Genomic DNA, 17,660 nt, shown 5'->3' with positions numbered 1-17,660 from the left:
TGCTGACAGTCAGATACGTCCTGGGTACCCCCAGCCTCCCCAGACCCCCTCCCATCCACCCTCCAGCCCCCCTTTATTTTATTATTTATTTATTTATTTATTTTTGGCCACGCTGTGTGGCATGCGGGATCTTAGTTCCCCAACCAGGGATCCAACCCGTGCCCCCTGCAGTGGAAGCGTGGAGTCTTAACCACTGGACCGCCAGGGAAGTCCCCAGCCCTCCTTTACTGAATGTTAAATGCTTTCCTTGTGTCCAGCCTGGGGCTTTAACCATGACCAAAAGGCACACCAGGCCTGCCCTCCCCAAGCTTAAATTGTCGGACAACTCAGAGAGTTAAAAATTCTCCCTTGTGTCGAGAAATAAAGTGGGCTTCATTTGGTGTCTTTCAGAATGCAGAGCCGGAAGTTGTTTTGCATGTAACTTTTCATAAGTCCAGCAACGCACTGGTCCCTCGGTTTACACCAATCACCCCATCATAACTGCCTGGGGGATTATAGGTGAAAGCCATTGTCTTTGCACAAAAAGGGAATCAGCCACTCAAGAGAGGGCTGCCAGTAGTGAGGAAGTATTCTACGAAGGGGTGAGTCTTCTGTAGGACACCCTTTCATTGTCAAGTCAGCCCCTATTTCTAGAACGTCTCTGCTTGCTGTTTACAACAAGGCTTTGACCCATGACAACTTACGCTGCATATCTAGACCTGCCTTGAAACGTCAAGGGTCTCATTCTTTTCCTTTTCTCCCCCAAAACATTCAGGTTGATGGCTTCACACACCTCTACACTCTGATTTTAAGACCAGACCTCACTTACGAAGTAAAAATTGATGGTCAGTCGATTGAATCTGGCAGCATAGAGTATGACTGGCAGCTCACATCACTGAAGAAAATGGAGAAGGCTTCAGCAGAGTCTGAGGACTGGGACCAGGCTGCAGAGGGCAAATCCCAGGTGTGGAGTTTCCCCGCACAGCTGCTAGAAAGTGTACAAGTGTAGTTCGTAAGTACCCAAGTACCGTACAATTGCTGCATGGCTGGGAATCATGATGACAGCATTACAGCAATCAAAGTGCCCTCCTCAGAGCATATATGCTGAGACCAGCCACACAGCTGCACACTTCAAGGTATTGTGAAAGAGTTAAAATATCTGAGATGAAAGCAAGTAGGGTTTGTTTTCGTAACCAATGTTTTTTTTTTTAAAGGAAAATGTATCAGCAACCTTTATAAAAATGATTTTCTTGTTATTCTGCATTTGAGCATAAGTATTTTTGAGCATCATACTTGTGACTGACAACCAAGAACCAATTATCGTAACAGGTATATATTAGTTTCCTAGGGCTGCCATAAAAAGGACCGCAAACTGGGGGCTTGAAACAACAGAGATGTATTCTTTCAGTTCTTCTTGAAGCCAGAAGTCAGAAATCAGCAGGGCCGCACACTCCATCTGAAGGGTCAAGGGGAGAATCCTTCTTCGCTTCTTCCAGCTTTTGGTGACTCCCAGCGTTCCTTGGCTGGTAGACACATCACTCTGATCTCTGCCTCTTTTTCCACATAGCCTTCTCTTCTTCTTGTGTCTCTTCTATCTCTTATAAGGACATTTGTCATTGGATTTAGGGCCTACCTGGGTAATCCAGAATTATAGAATGAACTGTCTAGAGATCCTTACCTTAATTACATCTGCAAAGACCCTTTTTTCCTAATAAGGTCACATTCCCAGATTCTGAGACTTAGGACGTTGAGAAATCTTTTGGGGAACTCAACCTGCTATTAAGGTACTTTTTTTTTTCCGATTTACGTTAGTCATCGTTGTAACATTTTTTTTTGTACATCAAACATTATGCCAAAATGTAAGCTATTTATCTTAAGACAATTGTCTTTGCCATAACTGAGAGTACTGTAACTGATGTTTACAATTAATTTCTGGCAACTTAAAATACTAGTGGCATTGCTGTCTAATAGTCAAATACTTCATCATAGATGGAATGTAATTATGAAATTAAAATAGCATCTTGTTTAGACTTTAATTATTTGGCAACCCTTTTTTTTCATAGATGATCAAAAGTAAACTTCCATGAATTTGGAATCCATGTGTCCAATCAATGAGAATGTCTTCAGATTAGAGTAAAATCCCAATCATGTAAGGCTTCCCCATCATTTCTCAAGAAAAAGAAAAAAGGCGGGAAGTTTTACTCTCCCTTTCTTACCTTCAAACCAAAGTAAAAAAAGTAGTTTTTCACCTGGAAAGAGCACTTACTTTAAACAAGGTACAGAATGGCAAAGAAACTGACGCTGAGGCTCCCAGGCTCAGGAGATACGGGTCTTAGGACTGAAATCCTGGCTGCCTCTGGGCTACAAGGATGCCATCCTAGCAGTGCAGGTGTGCCTTGGTGCCGAGTGTACATGAGGCAGGTCCCCAGAGGAGCCAAATCATCCTTTCAGAAAGCTCGTTTCCAAACTGGCCGCGTTCTGTCCATATGTTCAGTTCTGTGTGATCTCCTAAACAGTGTGGTTCTTTATGGTGTTACCATTTGATAACCCTCATTATAAAGAGTCGGCTACTGACTGAGTTGTAATCATTTCCTGGATCCCAACACGAGACTGGCTCATCTGTTGCCGGTTGGGGTCGGGGCAAAGAGCAGTAGGAGAGACGATTAACTCCCATGTGCCATCATTGAGAAGTTCTAGAGTAACGTGGAAAAGCCACAGTCTCAGTGCAACACTTTTACTATTTCTCAGTTATTCTGAAAGAGAAAACATCATTGTACACCACTTTTATGCTTTGATGTGTTTATCTGAATATTATTAATCCAGAGCAAATTTTTATCATCCATTCATTTATTCAACAAATATTTATTTGGGAATTCCCTGGCGGTCCAATGGTTAGGACTCCACTGCTTCCACTGCAGGGGGCATGGGTTGGATCCCTGGTCGGGGAACTAAAATCCCACAAGCCGTGTGGTGGGGCCATAAAGAAAGAAAGGAAGAAAGAAAGAAAAAGGAAAGAAAGAAAGAAAGCTCCATTAAAAAAACCAGAAAAAAAAATTTATTCAACACCTATTAAGTCACCTTCACATAGATATGTGTATATATGCATGTGTAGAAATGTGTATGTGTGTGTATGTGTGTATATATGTATGTGTATATGTATACCTGTGTTTTATTTTTTAAGATTTATTATTTATTTATTTATTTATTTATCTTATTTATTTATTTTTGCTTCATCGGGTCTTAGTTGTGGCGCGTGGGCTTCTCTCTAGTTGTGGGGCTCAGGTTCCAGAGCACATGGGCTCTGTAGGTTGCAGCACGTGGGCTCCAGTTGAGGCACGCAAGCTCAGTAGTTGTGGCACGCGGACTTAGTTGCCCTGTGGCATGTGGGATCTTAGTTCCCTGACCAGGGATCAAACCCGCGTCCCCTGCATTGTAAGGCGGATTCTTTACCACTGGATCACCAGGGAAGTCCCCTGTGTTTTATATATATGTGTATAGTGTGAGTATATATATAAGGGCTGAATAATACAACTGCTTTTCTCCTGCTACCCAGCAGTCCTCAGGTAAATCTTGGAACATTCCTTAGTTGTCCAGCCTCTCTCTGGAACAGTCCATATATGACCATGATGTAGAAGGACAGACTTAACCTAATCAGCAGTAAATGTGGCCCGTCTTCCCAACATCACTCTTTGCCCCATCATTTTAACTTTGGCCACTATTTCGAGTTTTCCACAGCACCGTTCCTCTCAACAGCATGGGAAGAGTGCTGTCATCATAGGTGCAGTTGGGGAGAAAAAGCAGGCAGTGTGTGGTCCTGAAGCCCCCGGTGAGGGAGGGAACCCCAGCACTTAGCCCTTCGACCATCGAATGGAGGAGGACACGGGGAAAAGTGCAACCAGGGTCACAGGTCTGCCCCTGCCTCTTGGGAGTTAAGAATTTCCTTTCTCAAATCTGAGAATCTAAGTTTTTTCCCCCTACACATATTCTAAGGCCTGGAAGAAGCACTTTCTGGATGCCAGTGCCAGCACGCCGAGCGACTGGAACAGCGAACTGGACGGGGACCGGCAGGCGCCGATGCTGCAGAAGCCTCCACACCAAGTGCGTGGCACCTCCTTCCCCCCAGCCCCCTCCCCACCCACGTCCCCGGGGCCGACCACATACGGCTTGTTGTTGCAGGATGGCCTGAGACCAGAGGGCATAGACAGAGATGTTTGGCTCCATCAGAAGATGAAAAACACCAACTATTTGACGGAATATGACCTCTCAGAATTTGAGAACATCGGTGCCATCGGACTGGAGCTTTGGCAGGTCACTTGGTTTTAAATTCGCTTTAGTTTAATAACTCTGGACTTCAGCCTAAACTCCTTAATTCACATAGCTAGTATTTGAGCTCCTATTGCGTGCCCGGCACCCCTACCTGGACCCAAGACATACAGTCGTAGACAAAATGGACATGCTTCCTGCCCTGGGTACTTCTTGTCTGCCTTCCTGCTCCCTGGGAATTGGCCTGGAGCTGACCTTGTGGTGCCTGTCAGCTTTAGGATAAGACTGAAGATTCAGATGTAGCATGTCCAGGGTGGAGCCTGAGATTCTGCATCCCCAGCAAGCTCCCTGGCGGTGCTCATGTTGCCCATCCACGGCTCACACTTTGCACAGGAAGGTTCTCGAGCATCGTTTCTCAAACATCGCTGAATGCTCAAGTCACTGGGGAGTTCTTGAAAGTCTCAGTGCCCCGGTGGTACCCCAGACCAGCTAAATCAGCATCCCTGGGGGTGAGACCAGGCATCAGGAGTTTTGCAAATGTTCTTGGTGGTCCCCATATGCATCCAAGTTTGAGAACCAGTGCCCTGGAGGGAACAGATATTCTAGAAAAGGGTATCTGCATGTCCTACTATTGACAGCTAATCACTGTTACAGTACTGAGCAAATTACAACTGTTTATTCTGTGGAAAGTTTCATTTTTCACATCAGTAACGGAGGCCTTATGTTCATCCACAGGTGAGATCCGGAACCATCTTCGATAACTTCCTGATCACAGATGATGAAGAGTACGCTGAGAATTTTGGCAAAGCCACCTGGGGTGAAACCAAGGTACAATGAACACAATGAACTTTTCTTTCATAATTCAGTTATTTCTGCACTTAAGTCTCACATATAGGAAAAGGCTTGATGAATTTTTACTAATGAACACCCCACCCAGATCAAGACATAGAACGTCACCAGAGCTCCAGGAACCTCCTCGCAATCCCTCCCAGCCAGCACCCACCCCCAAAGGAATGGTGGTTCCACTATTCCATCACTGTAGATGGATTTGACTCCTTTTGAAATTTATGTAAATGTAGCTACCCATTATTTATTCATTCAGGTAGTGTTGCGAAGTTCATTCATATTTTTGCATACAGCAGTAGCTTGTTCTTCCTTTGTGAATATTCCAGAAGGTACGTATCCATTCTCTGTGGATGCAGCTTTGGGATGCTTCCAGTTTGTGGGAAAAGCTGTGGATAAAGCTGTTCCCATCATTCCTGTACATGACTTTCAATGGACACATGCCCAGGAGTGGGCAGGCTGGGTCACCAGTTCTTACACAAACAGTTTTCAGTGTGTCATCCTGTTTACATTCCCTTCTGCATGGTCGAGAATTTCAATTGTGTCGCATCTTTGGCCATGCTAGGTACTACTGTCAGTTGTTGTTGATGAGTCGGTTTTATTGAAGTATAATTGACATACTGTGAAATGTACAGTTCTATGAATTCTGACAAACACATATAGTTATGAAACAACCACTAAAAATCAAGATGTAGAACAGTTTCACCACCGCAAAAAGTCTCCTTGTAACCAAGCCCTCCCCTACTCCAGCAATCACTGATCTGATATCCGTCCTTATAGTATTTTTGAAGTATAGTTGATTTACAGCGTTGTGTTCGTTTCAGGTGTACGGCAAAGTGATTTAGTTATAAATATATATTCTTTTTCAGATTCAGAATATATATATACTTTTTCAGATTCTTTTCCATTATAGGTTATTGCAAGATAGTGAATATAGTTCCCTGTGCTATACAGTAGGTCCTTGTTGGTTATGTCCCTATAGTTTTGCCTTTTCCAGAATGTCATATAAATGGAATCATATAGTATGGAGTCTTTTTGAGCCTGCTTCTCACACCAAGCGTAGCGTCTCCAAGATTCCTCCATGTTGCTGAGGTTCACTCAGTTGTTTGTATCTTCTTATTACTGAGTAGTTTATCTGCTCACCAGCTGATGGACATTTGGGTTGTTTCCAATTTTTTTTCTTTTTTGGCCGCACCATGGGGCATGCGGAATCTTAGTTCCCCGACCAGGGATCGAAGCCATGCCCCCTGCAGTGGCAGCAGTGGAGTCCTAACCACTGTACCACCAGGGAGGTCCCAGGGGTGTTTCCAATTTTTAACAGTATGACCAAAGTTGCTATCAATTTTGCGTATAGTTTTTTTGTGTGGACATGTGCTTTTATTTTTCTTGGGTAAATACCCAGGAGGGGGTTGCTGAGTTGTATGGTATATCTTTAACTCTATGAGAAATTGCCAACCTGTTTCCAGAGGGGCTGCACTGTTTTGCAGTCTCTCCAGTCTCACCAGCACTGGGGACTGTGGGTTTCTGTAGGTATGTAGTGGTATCTCTCTCTGATTTTGTTTGCATTTCCCTGATGACGAATGAAGGTGGGTACTGTTTCATGGCTTTTGTGGCCATTTGGAGATCCTTTTTTGTGAAATACCTGTGTTTTAAGATGTAAGTTTTGTTATTATTCAGGTGTGGTGAGGCCAGCAGATCAGGAGATGACCTCCATCAAAAAGATAGTTTATTTTACTCACAGATTCCCAGAGGAGGGGCCATGCCATGCCATGCCATTCAGGGCCACATGGGGAAGCACCAGGGTTGGTCAGGAGGCAGAGGGAGAGCGTGGAAGATGTGGGCAAAAAACTTTGTTTTGGTTTTTTGCAGGAAGGAACAGATGAGGCCGGATAAGCAGGCTTAGGATTGGCTAGTTTTAAGAATTTCAGTGGGCTCTGGGGTACTAGTTGTCTAGTACCTGGCTGTGGGATAATTAAGGCAAGGAGAAATCAGCCCTGAATATGAGCCCAGTAGTGGAGGTCGTTAGGGATGTGAGCTCTGAATGTAGTTTGCATATGAAAAGAGTGCTTTTTGGCATTTACTATCTCTAAGAATGGGCCCCCTGGGAGGGGCCATCCCTCCTGGGTCAGCAAGGCCCCAGATGTCAAAGCAAGAGAAACATATGGTTGATACAGCCTGTTTATGTTGCTTGCCCACTTTCACGTTGGGTTATTTGAACTTTTCTTATTTAGTTGTAGGTGTTCTTTATATATTCTGTCAAGTTCTTTGTCAGATAAGTGTATTGTAAATGTCCTTGCCCCCTCTGTGTTTTGCCTTTCTATTCCCTCAAGTGTGGAAGCACTCCTGTATTTTTTTTTTTTTTTTTTAGTGTGTATTTTGAGCTCCCTATCCTGAGAAACCAACTTAAAAACTTAGCTCTGGCTTCACATAAAGAAGATAAAATATCTTCCATCAGTACAAATTCATTTATAACTCTTTGGAGCCAGAGTATTGACGCTAAAATGTATGCTTTTAATGGGCATAAACATTTTGTTTCTCGTGTTGTTAAGCACCAACAACTAAATGGTGGCGCGGCTCACCCATAAGGAGAGAGTGGTCGGTGTCTTCTGGGAGTGCCATGACTTAGAGAGAAAGGTCTTGGAGGACCCTCCACACTGTTTTAGCCAGAAACTTTGGGTTGTTAAATTGCATGCTGGTGAGTTTAAATTAAGGGTGATACACAAACCATCTTCCTGCTTTTAATCGAAATCTCCTCATTCCCTTATTTTCACTGATAAGGCATCTTCCATGTCATGTCCGTCACACTGGGACCAACTGCAAAGCGGGTGCTTAAAATTTGAACATTTCAAGGCATTTCAGGGGGAAATTTCCCCTCCACTGATGAAAGGTGGTTATCACTAAGTGATTTTCTCATGAGCCCTTTCTTCTGTTTCCCTTTTTTAAAAAATATTTATTTATTTTGGCTGCGCCATGTCTTAGTTGTGGCAGGCGGGCTTCTTAGTTGCGGCATGCATGTGGGATCTAATTCCCCGACCAGGGATCGAACCCTGGGCCCCCTGAACTGGAAGCGCGGAGTCTTACCCACTGGACCACTAGGGACGTCCCGAGCCATTTCTTCTTGAATCTGATTTCTGCTGCAAAGCCTTCCTAAACTCTTTTTTCAGGAATGACTACGGGAAATTTCTTGACGTGTCTTCACTCATCCTAACCCTTCTTTTAATCACACATGTCTGGAATTGCTCATTCAGGCTCTGAGGCCTCTTCTCATTACTCATTCACTGGTCAGCTGGTTGAAGGACCGGCCCAGGTGCTCTGGGAATAGAAGAAGGAGGGTGTATTCATTTCCTGGGGCTGCCATAACAAATCACCACAAACTTGCTGGCTTAAAACATCACAAATGTATTCTCTCCCATTCTGGAGGCCAGAATTCCAAAATCAGTATCAATAGGCTGAAATCAAGGCATCAGCAGGGCCTTGCTCCCTCCAAAGGCTCTAGGGGAGAACCCTTACTTCGCCTCTTGCAGCTGCTGATGGTTCCTGGTGCTCCTTGGTTTGTGGCTGCATCCTTCTAATCTTTGCCCCCATCTTCACGTGGCCTTCTCCTCTTCTGTCTCTGTTTGTGTCAAATCTCCCTCTGCCCCTCTCTTATGAGAACATTATGATAGAATTTAGCGTCCACCTGATAATCCAGTAGAATTTCCTCTCTCAACATGCTTAATTTAATCACATCTGCAAAGACACTTTCCCCATACGTATAAGGTTACATTTACAGGTTCCAGGAATTGGGACCTGATTACTGGGGGGCTCTTTTTCAGCCGACCCCCAGCTGGTGTGGAGGCTTCCAGAAGGCAGGGGCAAGCTGCATGCTGACACCCAATCAGCCCACAGGAGCATAATCCCCAGCCGCCGGGGTCTTTGTTTCTTTCTCCAGGGCCCAGAAAGGGAGATGGATGCCATACAGGCCAAGGAAGAAGTGAAGAAGGCCCGAGAGGAAGATGAGGACGAGCAGATGATGGGCAGGTTTGGTGGGAGAGAAAATATCTTCAAAGGATTCCACAAGAGGAATGAACTTTAGTCATCCCCACCCCAGATAAAGATGACTGGTAAAACCTTGTTTCCACTTTAATCAACATTTAAAAGCTCAAATGTATACATACGTGGCCATTTGTCTAATTTTCTTTGAAAAGTGTTCCCATGCTTCTCGGTGGGATTGGTCTGGTTTTCCCCGAGCACTTTCCACCCCCTCCTTCCCGACCCCAGGTACCCAGAGACGTTTCCTTGGGACAAACCCAAGTGCTGGAGGAAGCCTGAGGTCAGTGAGAGTCTGGCCAAAAACACAACGCTCTTTTCTTAATCCCCAAAATGTTTTATAAATAAAAGGTGGTAAAACTTACCTTGAAAAAGGAGAAATGACGCTTTATTTCTTTGGGTTGTAAATTACTAATAGCTTATGTGAAACTTTCCCAGTATGGAATCTTTATGCAGCATCGTTGGTGCGGAAAGGTTTTGCGTGCCTCATTTGCACGCTGGTTATTCTGGAGAACCCAGGCCTTGTGCACAGATGTTTAACATTCCATAAAGGAGCTTTTTCCCCCACTCTGTGACCCACTTCCATGGCCATTAGTTCTTTGTAAGACAGAGGAATGAAATTCATTCTCTCAAGTGAAAATAGTGATTACTTCACAGCTAAATTTTTTTCCTTAAATGACTTGCTTAAAAAAAAAAAAAGCCACACATAGCAGGCTTCTGTTTTGACGAGCTCTGTTTTCACGCAGAAATTTGTGTTGGAAATAATCAAATTTAGGACACCATGTTACGAATAAGCCAAATAAAATCAGAAATTATATAGAATGTATTGATAGATGATCAGTGTGAAAAGTCTGGCCAGGAAGTGAAGGTCTGGCAAATTTTGTTCCGGCTTTCGTTGAAGTTGGCAGACCTTCGACCTTGAACTTTTTCAAGGTCCTTCAACTTTTTCAGCTGACAGTCACATTGGTCTTCCCAGTTTATTGGGGGTTATCAGTCTCAGAAGCTAAAGACTCACTCCCTGGAAGTGCAGGGGTGGGATTCAAACACTGCCCACCTTTTAAACCTCTGAACAAGGGGAGAAGTTAATGAGGGAAGAAGCAGTGCTAGACCTCGAGAGAAAATGCTGGAAACAATTGTACAAAATGGGTCAGACCAGCTCAGACCCTGCAGAACTCATCTTCCGCAGCAGCGCTGCCCTGGAGAACTTTCCTCATCTGCGCTGGCAATACAGTAGCCACTGGCCACATGTGAGGCCTTGAAATGTGACTGGTGGGACTGAGGAATGAATTTTATTTTTAATTAATAAACTTCATTTTCTAGAGCAGTTTTAGATTCCCAGCAAAACTGAGCAGAAAGTAGAGAGAGTTCCCATATACTGTCTATCCTCACACCCTCACACCCTCCCTTACCAATGACATCCCACACCACGGTGGTATGTTTGTCACAATTGGTTGATGTGTCACACGGACACATCATTATCACCCAGAGTCTGTACTGTGCATTAGGGTTCACTCTTGGTGTTGTGCCTTCTATGGAGGAATGAATTTTTAATCTTATTTTATTGTAACATTTATTATTTTTTCTTCCAGTTTTATTGATATATAATTGACATACAGCACTGTATAAGTTTAAGGTGTACAGCATAATGATTTGACTTACATACATCATGAACTGATGACAATAAGTTTAGTGACCATCCATCATCTTATATAGACACAAAATTAAAGACATAGAAAGAATATATGTTTTCCTTGTACTGAGAACTCTTAGGATTTACTCCCAACAATTTTCATTATAACATACAGCAGTCTTAATTCTATTTATCATGTTGTACATTATATCCCTAGTACTTATTTATCTTATAACTGGAAGTTTGTACCTTTTGACTGCCTTCATCCAATTCCCCCCCACTCCCACCTCCTGCCTCTGGTAACGACAAATCTGATCTCTTTTTCTATGAGTTTGTTTCTTTTTGAAGTATAATTGATCTACAACACTATGTTAGTTCCTGTTCCACAACGTAGTGATTTGATATTTCTATACATTTCAAAATGAGAAATAAAGTCTTTACAGACGTAATCAAGTGATAATGACATCATTAAGGTGGGTCCTAATCCGATAGGACTGGTATCCTTATAAGTGGGAAATTTGGAAACAGAGACAGACATGTGCAGAGGGAAGACCATGTAAAGATCCAGGGTGACACCATCTTCAAGCCAAGAAACACTGGAGGCTACCAGAAGCTTGGAAAGGGGCATGGAACAGATTCTCCCTTACAGAATTGTAATTGATTTAAATTTAAACTTACATTGCCATATGTGGCGAGAGGCCACTGTGTTGGACGATGCAGCTTTAGACTCTGGTCAGAGAGGCCCCAGGACGGCTGGTTACTGCCCAGGGTGGCGGCACAGTAGTAGAGGGAGTTCCAGGCCACTCTGCTGCTGGCCAGGTGGGACTCTCACCATTGAGCCTCTGGTTCCAGTCAAGACAGGATAGTCTCTGTGGTTTTTGTTGCCCCTGTAGACTCTCGACAGCGAGGCTGGAAGCCTGCACAATTTTCCCGGACAACCTTGCCCGTTAGTGCCCCATCACGTTCTGTGAGAAGGATATCAGAAGACGGGCGAAGAGGAGAAGCCATTTTTTCCAGGCTCCTGCTGGCACCTTAGGCAATGGGGACAATAGTGGTGACTTTAGCAACAATGGCAGAAACAGTGGTGGCCGGTGAGGACCGGTATCTGGGTTCCTGCTCAGGGCCCAGTGGTTGTGGGTTTGGGGTAACACCCTTTCCTTTTGACTTTTAGTCCTAAAGAGGCTAGCAGCTACCTACTGTTACTAATCTTAGGTAACCTTGCATTTCTCCTCTGTTTTTCCAATGCTTTTGCACTCAGTCTCCTGTTACAAATTGTCCTCTGTTTGAAATATCTAGGATGACTTCTCTTCTCCTTATGGAACATGGACCGATAAAGCACCCAAGGCAGCTAAAAGCCTCCATCACCCCCACCAGGACCACCGCTGCATCTTTCCAGCTGTCCCACTTGCTTCCATCCATCCCCTCTCCATCCACTTTGCCTACCTTATCCAGAGCTGCTGTTCAGAGCAGCTGTTCATGTTCAAAACCCTCTGGTGAGGGACTTCCCTGGTGGACCCGTGGTTAAGACTCTGCTCTCCCAATGCAGGGGCCCTGGGTTCAATCCCTGGCTGGGGAACTAAGATCCTGCATGCCGCACGGTGTGGCCAAAAAAAAAAAAAAAAAAAAATCTTAAAAAAAAAACAACCCTCTGGTGGCCTCTCATTTCTCTTTGCACAGGGAACTGAGGAGCGAAGGAGCACCATGAGGCTGAAAACTTGGAGCTCGGAGAGCAAGGTGGTCTCAAGACGATGCTGGATCACCAGTGGTCTTATTTTATTGCTCTTCACACGGGGCTCTTCAATCAGACCGTATGTAATCCAGCCTCATTTCAAGACCCTCTGTCTTGCTGTCTGAGTTCCAGAGCCTCAGTCTCAAAGTGCCTCTCCGCTCCTCAGCTTCTTCTGCTTGTGATGATTCCGAGGCCCCACCGTCGCTACAGTCAGGCTCAACCTTCAAGTGTCACACCATTGGACTACTGTGTAGCACTTATCACTCGTTATCTATTTCCTCATGTGATTTTTTAAAATCAATTAATTATTTTTTTGGCTGCGTTGGGTCTTCGTTGCTGCGCATAGGCTTTCTCTAGTTGTGGCGAGCGGGGGCTACTCTGTTGCGGTGCGCCAGCCTCTCACTGCAGTGGCTTCTCTTGTTGCAGAGCATGGGCTCTAGGCACGCGGGCTTCAGTAGTTGTGGCACGCAGGCTCAGTAGTTGTGGCACACGGCTTAGTTGCTCCACGGCATGTGGGATCTTTCCCGGACCAGGGCTCGAACCCATGTCCCCTGCATTGGCAGGATGATTCTTAACCACTGCGCCACCAGGAAAGTCCCTCCTCATGTGATTTTTTCATGTCTGTTTCCTTCCTCTAGACCTGTGGTTCTCACAATGGGGGGCCTGGGGACCAGCAGCCTCAGCACCTCCTGGGGATTTGCTAGAAATGCAAAAATCTCAGGCCGCACCCAGATCTGGAAACCAGAATCTGGAAACCTAGTCTACTTAACAAGTCTGGGTAGCTCCAGGGTGAGACCTGTTTGTGTAGAGTGTGTGTCTGCCTGGCCCACAAATGGAGCACCTGTACTCAATGAGCATCTGATGGTGAATGGTTGTTGAATGAATCACAAAGCACACTGTGCTCATTTGAAGGGCACGAGGTATGTCAAGTCGCTGAAGACACTGGAGCAAGCAGCTGTGAGACTCCAGAGGGGAGGAGGTGGACAGGCAGCTGTGCCCTCACTACCCCAAGATCGCACAGCCTTCCAGCTTGTCTGCCTGAGAAGTGCCACTATCACAGGAGACCAAGCAAGGGGAAGCTGACCCGTGAAGAAACCTTGTGCCACTGTGGTCAGCTACTCAGCAGGACCTTCCTTCCTCATCCTTTTAGTGGAAACCGGCCACAGATGAGTGGGTGTCTATAGTAAAAAGAAGGCAAAACATGTCTAAACAAATAAATGCGCCTCCATAATGGTCCTCCAGCAAACACCAGGTGCCTGCTCTGTGCGGGGCGCAGCGTGAGGCACAGAGGTGGAACAATAGCAAACACATATTATTACCATTCCCTCTTTTCAGAAGAGGGGGTTGGGGGCGCAGAGAGCCTACTTAAATGACTTGCCAAGATCACACAGCAAGAAAGTGGCCACACACACACACAGCTATCCTAGGAACAGGGCGCCTTGTTGGGCAGGGTGAGGGTCCCGACCCTCTGCCAGGTGGGCGACGGCCTCTCCATAGTGCTTTTGCCAGGCGCACGGCAATGTGAAGAGCATCCCTAGAAGACGGCCCATCATCGGCTAGGACCCGGAGGGGTAAGGAACCTTGGCAGACGAGCCGAGGAACTGAGAAGGAGGTGGTGAGGGAGCGCCGGTGGCACTCTGGAAAAGTCCCGGCCCCCCGCCCCCTCCGGCTGGGGCTAGGCGCGCGCGGCCCCGCCCTCAACCCCCTCCCCTTCAGGCTCCGCTGAGCATGCGCGGCCCTGCTTCGGCCCCGCCCTCTCCCGGGCCGGGCTGCGCGCGCACCGCCCCTCGCACCAGTGCGCACGCGCGACCCCGCCCCGTTCCCCCCGGCGCTCGGAGCCCGAGTCCGCGGGAAGATGGCGGCCCCGCTCATCCCCCTCTCACAGCAGGTACGGGCTGGCCAGGCGGGCGGGGGGTGGCGGCGGGGGGTGGCGGCGGGAGCTGCGGCGCCGCCCGTGCGGGGCGCGAGGCGGACGCTGCGGGAAGGCCTAAGCGCGAGGAGGCCCAGCTGGGCGGCGGAGGCTTGCGCTGAGGGGCCCCGGCGGAGGGCGGGCGGGTGGTCCTGAAGGTGACAGGCCGGTCCGGCCCTCGGCCTCCCGCACCAGAGCGACCCTCTGCGGGCGGCGACCCCGCAGGCGGGGCCGCAGCGCGTGTCTGCTCCACCCGGGGCCCGGCCTTCTCCGCAGCTTCCAGGCCGGGTGATGCACGGTAGCATTGGGCTGCCTCCCGGGGAGGTGGGCCAGGGGAGCAAGCATTTTTGCGGGTGCGGCAGCCTCGCGGGTCTTTGTCTCCTGCCGGGTCCCAACGCCGGGGCGGCAGTGTCCCCGCCGCGGCGGAGGGCAGAGCCCCGCCGGAGCCAGGACCTGCCAGCAGTGCGATCCCGAACTCTTCTTCCACTGGGAGCTGCTTCCGCCACCCTTGCGCCGTGAAAGGGAGGGGGGTCGCAAGTCTCCGGGCGCCTTGCGGTGCCCTCAGATCAGCCAGATGCTCTTACTAAGGGGCAGTATCAGTGGCGCGACACAGACGTGCAAAAAAGAGACATGCGCAGGCAACCCTGCCTTCTGGGAGGGACGTTCATTCATTTATCCATCCGTCAAATGTGCGTCGGGCCAGGTGCTGGGAGCGCAGCAGTCACCCAGACCAACAAGGTCGCTGCTCTCCTGGAGGTGACACTCTCGTGGGAACTAGAAACTACCTATGTCCTGCTAATAACAGCTGCCTTTATTTGCTGAATATCTGTGTTGTACCAAGCACCGTATTATACGCACTTTGCCAGAATTATCTAGCACAGCATTGGGATTGAGAGTGAGGACACAGGGTCACATCATCTTGTGTTCAGATCTTGGCTCCAAGGCTTACTTCTCTGACTGTCCTTGGACGAAGCTCTTTAGCCTCTCTATGCCTCAGCCACCTCATTTGGAAAATGGGAATATAAAAAAAAGTATTGGGATTAGCTGAAGATTAAGCATGTAAAGCACTTAGAACAGTGCTTGGCACATCGGACTCACTCAGTGATCCTGTAATTATAACCATTATTTAATTCTCTGGCAGATTTGGACATTTGGAAATAGAGATTACAGCTGTGAGAATGCCAAACCCCAGGAGAGCTGTTAGGCAGGTTGACATGACTGGTCAGCTGATCCAAGGAGAGAGTGCATACTTGCTAAATATTGCCAGAACTAGCCAATTTGTAACACTGTCACTAAATTAAAAGCATTAGAGACCGGTGGTTATTAATTAACAGATATGAAAGTGCTCTGTAAACTATTAAGTGCCTTACAGATGTTGGGTATTATTATTGATAGCCAGTTGCTACCTTTTAGGGTATGGTGGGGGGGGTGAAACAGGCTTAGGCTCATATAATGAGGAAGCGCCCCTGGTTTTTAAAACTTCCTATCCAGTTTCGGCACCTGCCTTAATTTGAACTTTTTAAAAAAATTTCTTTCTTTAATTTTTTTTTTTGGCTGCGTTTGGTCTTCGTTGCTGCGCGTGGGCTTTCTCTAGTTGTCGCGAGCGGGGGCTACTCTTTGTTGCGGTGCGCGGGCTTCTCATTGTGGTGGCTTCTCGTTGTGGAGCACGGGCTCCAGGCGCGCGGGCTTCAGTAGTTGTGGCGCACGGGCTTAGTTGCTCCGCGGCATGTGGGATCTTCCCGGACCAGGGCTCGAACCCGTGTCCCCTGCATTGGCAGGCGGATTCTTAGCCACTGCGCCACCAGGGAAGCCTTTAATTTGAACTTTGATGACAATAGCTAACGTTAATTGAGTGCTTTAGAGCGTACTAAGTGCTTTCTAACGTGCTTATCCACACAACGAAGAGAGGGGATTCTTACCTTACTGATGAAGGATTAGCTTTAGAGGAAGGCAGTGGTTTGCTGCTGTGAAGTAAGGTGTGAAAACCTGAATCAGGTCATGTGATTCGTCTGCTTAGCACCTTTTAGAATAAAATCCCAATCCCTCCCCAGGAATCCCTGCTGGTCAGGTGCCTGCCAGCCTCCCCTGCTGCTTTCTCACCCTGGCACCCACACTGCAGCCATACTTGTGGCTTTTCTGTTCTGCTCGTAGTTTAAGCTCTGTCTGTCCTTATGATGTCCCACGGGCTGTTCCTCCTTCCTGAAGCGTTCATCCCTATTTCTTACCTTGGTGGTGCCAGTGCCTGGCTCCTTTCAGGTGGCAGCTCAAATGTCATTCTCCCCAGAGGCCTTTGCTGGTTACCTGTTGTAAGTCCCCCTCCCCTGGCACTGTGCCTCCGCCACACCACCCGTCAGCACCAGTCATGGTCCACAGATGTCTGTGGGTCTCTTTGCTGTCTGTGTCCCCATTAGACCAGACATAGATCTCTTGCTCAGTGCTCCTGACTCTGTGCTCAGCACCCAGGGGGTGTCAGGTAAACCCATGAAGCAGGGACCAGCGAGTTGCACCACCCAGCACCCTTCACAGGTGGCTTTTCTTCCCTCCATGTGGCCTGGGGTCTGGGCCCTTGCGGGTGGGAGCATATTCGAACGAGGAGCTCGACAGCCTGAATCCCCTGGTCTCTGACAGGCTCAGGTCATTGACTGGTGTGCTTTTTCCTTTTCCTTTGTTGAATGATGGCATGGCCAGGCTTTCTTCCTTGGGTAATTATGTAAACATTTACACCTGTTAAGTGAAGCACTGCCCCACATGTTCCTGTCGACCCAGGTGTGAGGCACAGATCTATCAGGCGCTTCCAGTCTAGCTGAGGCTAACAGGAGTTCAGTTCAGTCTAACACGAGTTCACAGTTATTACAGGGGAAGCATGCATATTATTCCAGGATAATTTCTGGTTGGGGGCACTAGGGGAGCCCCCTGGAGCAGGAGGCCGTGGTCTGGTTGGATTGAGGTGTAGGGCACAGTTGGAACGTGGATGGCCAGCTGAGGGTGAGTGAAGCGGGTAGCCAGTGGGATTGTGGAGAGTGGGGTGTTTTTCCTCTGCCTCCAGCCCTGTCTGCGTTTTTCCCATCAGCATCTTTCCTGGTCTGCTCCCTACTCTGCCATATCTGTGATGTCCTCTCCCCATATAGTCTTCTCTGACCCTGCGTATAAATCTTGTCAATTTGAAGAGTAGGTAGTTCTCCCTCTAGAAGTGAGTTTTTTCCTCCATCAATGTCTCATTGATTTATGTTTCTCCCAGCGCCCCCCTTCACCTCTCCTCTTTAATTGCGGCCCACCCT

At 47.4% G+C, this 17,660-nt stretch overlaps 2 protein-coding genes across 14 annotated transcripts in view; both read left to right on the top strand.

Annotated features, from left to right (window-relative positions):
- Positions 1-9,488, top strand: part of CALR3 (calreticulin 3) — a 31,169-nt gene extending 21,681 nt beyond the window's left edge. For all 4 annotated transcript variants that reach the window (XM_082456303.1, XM_082456302.1, XM_082456305.1 and 1 more), the window contains 5 exons: positions 755-943; positions 3,970-4,077; positions 4,156-4,287; positions 4,978-5,070; positions 9,017-9,488. In XM_082456303.1, coding sequence (XP_082312429.1) covers positions 755-943; positions 3,970-4,077; positions 4,156-4,287; positions 4,978-5,070; positions 9,017-9,160 — 666 coding nt within the window. In that variant the 3' untranslated portion in view covers positions 9,161-9,488. The remainder of the gene's footprint in view (positions 1-754; positions 944-3,969; positions 4,078-4,155; positions 4,288-4,977; positions 5,071-9,016) is intronic.
- A 4,777-nt stretch (positions 9,489-14,265) lies between these two features.
- EPS15L1 (epidermal growth factor receptor pathway substrate 15 like 1) overlaps positions 14,266-17,660 on the top strand; it is a 101,028-nt gene continuing 97,633 nt past the window's right edge. For all 10 annotated transcript variants that reach the window (XM_082456211.1, XM_082456208.1, XM_082456231.1 and 7 more), the window contains exon 1: positions 14,266-14,361. In XM_082456211.1, the coding sequence (XP_082312337.1) occupies positions 14,329-14,361 (33 nt within the window). In that variant the 5' untranslated portion in view covers positions 14,266-14,328. The remainder of the gene's footprint in view (positions 14,362-17,660) is intronic.

This window comes from Balaenoptera physalus, assembly GCF_965194825.1.
Source record: "Balaenoptera physalus genome assembly, chromosome: 3".
NCBI classification, from domain to species: domain Eukaryota; kingdom Metazoa; phylum Chordata; class Mammalia; order Artiodactyla; family Balaenopteridae; genus Balaenoptera; species Balaenoptera physalus.
Note: the sequence above shows the minus strand (reverse complement) of the source record. Positions and strands in the feature narration are given on the sequence as shown.